This window comes from Pyxicephalus adspersus, chromosome Z, assembly GCF_032062135.1.
Source record: "Pyxicephalus adspersus chromosome Z, UCB_Pads_2.0, whole genome shotgun sequence".
Classification (NCBI taxonomy): Eukaryota; Metazoa; Chordata; class Amphibia; order Anura; family Pyxicephalidae; genus Pyxicephalus; species Pyxicephalus adspersus.
Window position 1 is genome coordinate 49,869,255 of NC_092871.1, and position 5,267 is coordinate 49,874,521.

The following is a 5,267-nucleotide window of genomic DNA, read 5'->3' on the forward strand; positions in this document are numbered from 1 at the left end:
GCACTAAATTTGCTGTGTTTTGCCACACCCCCTTTTTTACCACCCGGCTACAGCTTCCTACCACCCGGCTGAAAAAAATTTCTGGGGAGAACACTGACTGGGTATATTCTTCCTGTCTGCAGCAGGCCAGTAACATTACCCCAGACTAGGCTAAATTATCTGACTAAAGCTAAAATATCAATTTTTTTGCATGAGACTTAAGTCAGTGACAGGTCCTCTTTAAGTCTACATGTCTTGAAAGAGCAACTTCAAGAGGAGCCAATATAGAGATATCAAATAACCAGTTCATGTGAACCAAGGCGACCAAAGCAGCAAAGTGGATGAAGGAGCCTGCTACTAACATCCAAGATCACAGTTGAATACAAAACAGATGGGGAAAGGGATCACTCAGCATAACCCATACAGATTTTTCAAGAGCCAGCATGACATAATAATGATACAAACATGAGAGATTCTCTTTTGCTCCCCAAATACAACATTAATATGCAGCTTTTTTGAGCCAAAAAATTAGAATATATATTAGGGGTACCAGAAGCCAGGCATCAGCGCAGTCACTCGTGATCCCAGGACATACAACAAAAGGGTAAGGATTTACCACAGCCACCCTCTAGGCAGATCGAACACACATGACACTTGCTCTAGTACAACACTCATCAGCCAATACTCCCTGCATACAAAAGCCTGGATGGTCCAGATCATTGTCCTGGGATTATTACTAATTTCTGTCCCTAAAAGGTGCACAACCCAAAACAGGGGGTAACATACCAACCTTCCAGTGCCATTAGGGCAATCCTAAAATATATAAACTTGTATAAAACACACAACATATAACTGCATGGGGAGATATACATAGTACAGGTGTGGGGTACAAATGTGTGAGGTGTATGATGTATATATATATATATATATATATATATATATCGATTGCATGTGTATTTAAAGCATATACAGAGGGTTCACAATAGATGTACATAAAGGATACAAATATAATATGTATGTGTGTATATATAAATATATATATATATATATATCACACACAGAGCTGTCTAACAGAAGATTCCAGCCTGCTTGCCTTAATCCGATTATTAGCCAGTAATAATGGGATAGGAGTTCCCCAATGACAGTGTCCGCTGAGCTGTATACAAACATTAAAACAACACAAAACAAACATGAACAGTACTGTGCACTCACAAAGTAAAATTTGTAAGGATGAGGATGACCCTGAAAAGACGCTCCCCGTCCCTCACCTCCTCCGACTGACAATAGTTTCACCCCAAACACCACGTCACTGTCTGCCGCACTGCATGCTGGAAGGGAACTCACTGCTTGTGGGCGGGGACATTCTGTGACGACATTCACACTCACAGTGTATCCTGCTCACTTCCGGCTTTTTATTAACCCCTTAGAAGCTGTCATGTAATACACACGACCAAAGACGCTTCATTGTGTACAGGAATGCTATGTCTGCTATACCATACCATACCATACTATATTATATATATTTTTCAGAATAGAGTAATCTCTACTCTGTATATATATTCAATTATACAGGCATGGGATACCTACTATCTAACTATATTATATTGTAGTAATATAACTACTCCCAAAATAGTTTTATACTAAACACAAGTGTTATATCTACTGTCATATATATGTATGTTCCACCATCACTCGAAAACGCATGGAGACATTTCAACCAAACTTGCCATATATATGACCAAGACTCATGTGAGTGCACCTATCATCTTTGTACAGCGCTGTACTATATGTCAGAGCTATATTTGTATGTATGTATGTATGTGTTATATATATAAAGATGTGTGTATGTGATCACTAGGAAACGCATGGAGACATTTCAACCAAACTTGCCATATATATGACCAAGACTCATGTGAGTGCACCTATCATCTTTGTACAGCGCTGTACTATATGTCAGAGCTATATTTGTATGTATGTATGGGAGACATTTCAACCAAACTTGCCATATATATGACCAAGACTCATGTGAGTGCACCTATCATCTTTGTACAGCGCTGTACTATATGTCAGAGCTATATTTGTATGTATGTATGTATGTGTTATATATATAAAGATGTGTGTATGTGATCACTAGGAAACGCATCAAGACATTTCAACCATGAGACCTTATAATTTATATTAATATTATAATATAAGATTGCAATAAATAAATACCCTGGTAATCAGCTAGTTGTACATAAAAGTCAAAACTACAGAATACAATTGTATAAGAGTATTATATCTATACCCTTTATACTATATATTTAACAGAAGCGTCATCTCAACGTCATCTCATTTTTTTTTTTTTTTTTGCATTTATTAGGTACATTTTAAAGCTCTTTTTTAAGCTCTACATACATAATTATGTGGTATGGAAACTGGTTACAATTAGGAATGAAGAGATGACATCAAAAGTCATGCGCCTTGGGTGATGGTAAGAAGAAGACTCAAGCTTGCTCCATACAAGTCATGTTTTGCAGCTGTGTCATTAAAAGAAAAGAAAAGAAAAAAGTTGGTTCCGTGCATTCTTTGTCTCAAGCAGTTCCAGCCCCACTAAATGTACAATTTTCATACAATCATTCCACAGCATTGTAAATATATTGTACAGATATAGTACAAACAATAGAAAAGCTAAGGTTCAAAAAATATATGGTCAGGTGTATCAAATGGCCAAGATACTCTGCATTTATAAGGAAACTTGCTGTCCCATCCTTGTACAAAGAAAAAAAAAATAAAGCCTTTGACATGCAGAAGGACAGCATAAAAAGAGAAAACAAACTTTGGATTTGCCTAAACATTTGCAATCAGATATAGGGATGAGCGAGCAAGTTTTTTAAACGCAATCTTGCAGCGAATTCGGCTGTTCTCGCCTACCGAAATTGTAAGCGAGAAAGGCTGGTGTAAATTCGCCACGCGAGATTGAATTTAAAAATGAAAAAGATTGCGGCCTGTGCTGATCAACGAATGCAGCCATGGCTGCATTTATTGATAAGCTCAGTGTGCGATTCCCAGCACTAGAAGTTTTGAATGGGGAGACTTGTACCCATTTAACCTCTAGGATCGCACACAGGATTCCCAGGGCTGCTTGAACGAATGCAGCCCTGAGAATCCACAGCGTTAATTAACCTCTAGTGCCCAGGGATCGCAGTGGAACTGCAGATGAACTCTCAATAGAGTCCTGTACTTATCAGCCCGGTGACCGTAGAAACTCCATTGGGAGTTCATCTGCAGTTCCACTGAGATCCCCGGGCACTAGAGGTTAATTAACCTCCAGTGCCGGGGATCGCAAACAGGAGGATTCCCAGGGCTGCAAAAATGAATGCAGCCCTGAGAATTGACTGCGATCCTGGGGCACTAGAGGTTAATTAACCTGTACTGCCAGGGATCGTAATGATTTCCTCGATCTTCTGATGGTTTCCCGAAATCGGATTGCCGAAATTTCGTGGACCTATCAAAAGTTCGAGGAAATTTTTGCGAGAATGCCAGAGGCATCAGATACATATGCAGAATAAATTAGGAATCCACCATATAGAAAATCATTTTGTTTAACATGACTGTCAAGAAAATGTTGCAGTCTACAGAAAGCAAATTCCGGTCAATGAAAACTGAGAGAATGTAAAGTGCATTTACGCAAAAATGCAGCATAGGCCTCCAAAGAAAACTGATGGATCTCAGGGCAGTAAATTATTCTAAAAAAAGATGTGAGCGTCAATAAGATAAAAACATCAAATCAATTACTTTGTCTGTGTTAAAAAAGTAGTAATTGATAATGCCTTGTGGAGTTTCTGTTGAGCAACAGGGAAACAGGAAAGGTTGTTTGAGCAGAATAATAAATGAAAACTGACGATGACATATACATGTAAGGAATACATGTTAAGGAATAACATCACAGCAGGGACCCGGAGAAAAGGTAGCAGAAATGCCACCTGATTAGTGGTAATCCTGAACGTGTGCCACCATGAGTCACTGTATTAAGAGCTGGACTTTTGTAGAAAAGTAACAAGCTCCCAGACATTCTCAGCCGGTGAGCATCCTGAATATAGACACACAAGATCCTGGTCAGTAGGGGCCTCAATGGAAAGGTCAGATGACAGATTCCTCATTCTGGGTTGGCTTGCCCCTCTCCTTTGCCCAGAACTGTGCACGAAAACGGACTCCTTCCTGGGAAAAGTCACCATTAAATTCAATCTCTGCCCGGCTTCCCATGGACTCCCAGTAGAACAATTTATTTCCGTGGAAAGCAGTGGACTTTAGTGTTTTCATGTCCCGGATCTGGCAGAATAAAACACAGAATACCATGTTGTACAAAGACTTTTGTTTCATGTTAAATATGCATTTTTGGGCAATATGGCAGCTTTCACCCCCAAATCCAGTGGATAGGAAGCCTGACATGCTGTGAGAGATGGGGATTACTGATCCAATGTTTCTTCCCCTTTTACAACTAAAAAAAGGCCTCAGAGCTAGACTTCAGAATATTTTTTTTTCATTTTCACACAGGCTCAATAAATGCAGCAGGAACTGTCATTTCAGCAGAACTATGTTTGGTAGGATGATCTCATAACTGGGGCTACCAGGATGCATATGTCAGGAGATTCAACTTGTCAGCACCTCTTACTGTCTCTAACTTGTATTTGTTTTAAGTCTTTCTGTTTGGCCCTGCTCAGTGTTTGAATACTTACCAGGATGTAATCTGACTGTGTCTCATTCATCCCTTTTTCCAGGTCCATATACAAGACATGGACTGAAATAGTATACTTTGGAGGCACATCAATAAAGACACGACAAGCAGGGGAGTCCAACCCAGACCACGGCTGAACAGGATTTTGTATGTCTCCTCGCATCCCAAATAGCTGGACATCACAGTCTACAGGAAGAGAGTGACATTATACAGTTGCTGCACCAGATTCCTAATTTTTATTATTAACCTTTATTTATTAAACACCAAAATGTTACATAGCACTGTAAAGTAGATGGGGGATGCATATGACAAACCCACATACTTGACAAGTACAAAAATTGACACAGGAGGAGAGGGCTCTGCCCAAAAGATCTTACAGTCTAAAGCTGCGTACACACGTGCAATTTTTGTCGTTGGAAAGGATCTTTCACGATCCTTTCCAACGACAAAGGACTACAGGATGCATGAACGGTGCTGTACATACAGCACCGTTCTTGCTCTATGGAGAGGGGAGGGGGAGAGCGACGGAGCGGCACCCTGCTGCGCGCTCTCCTCCTTCCCTTTCATTAGG

At 39.9% G+C, this 5,267-nt stretch overlaps 2 protein-coding genes across 4 annotated transcripts in view; both read right to left on the reverse strand.

Moving 5' to 3' along the window:
- CACFD1 (calcium channel flower domain containing 1) overlaps nucleotides 1–1,295 on the reverse strand; it is a 21,795-nt gene extending 20,500 nt beyond the window's left edge. For both annotated transcript variants that reach the window (XR_011923587.1, XM_072431780.1), the window contains exon 1: nucleotides 1,192–1,295. The gene's annotated coding sequence lies outside the window, so the exon portion shown is untranslated. The remainder of the gene's footprint in view (nucleotides 1–1,191) is intronic.
- Nucleotides 1,296–2,530: 1,235 nt separating this feature from the next.
- Nucleotides 2,531–5,267, reverse strand: part of ADAMTS13 (ADAM metallopeptidase with thrombospondin type 1 motif 13) — a 27,205-nt gene continuing 24,468 nt past the window's right edge. For both annotated transcript variants that reach the window (XM_072429822.1, XM_072429821.1), the window contains exons 31-32: nucleotides 4,698–4,882; nucleotides 2,531–4,290 (exon numbers count right to left, since the gene is read on the reverse strand). In XM_072429822.1, the coding sequence (XP_072285923.1) occupies nucleotides 4,102–4,290; nucleotides 4,698–4,882 (374 nt within the window). In that variant the 3' untranslated portion in view covers nucleotides 2,531–4,101. The remainder of the gene's footprint in view (nucleotides 4,291–4,697; nucleotides 4,883–5,267) is intronic.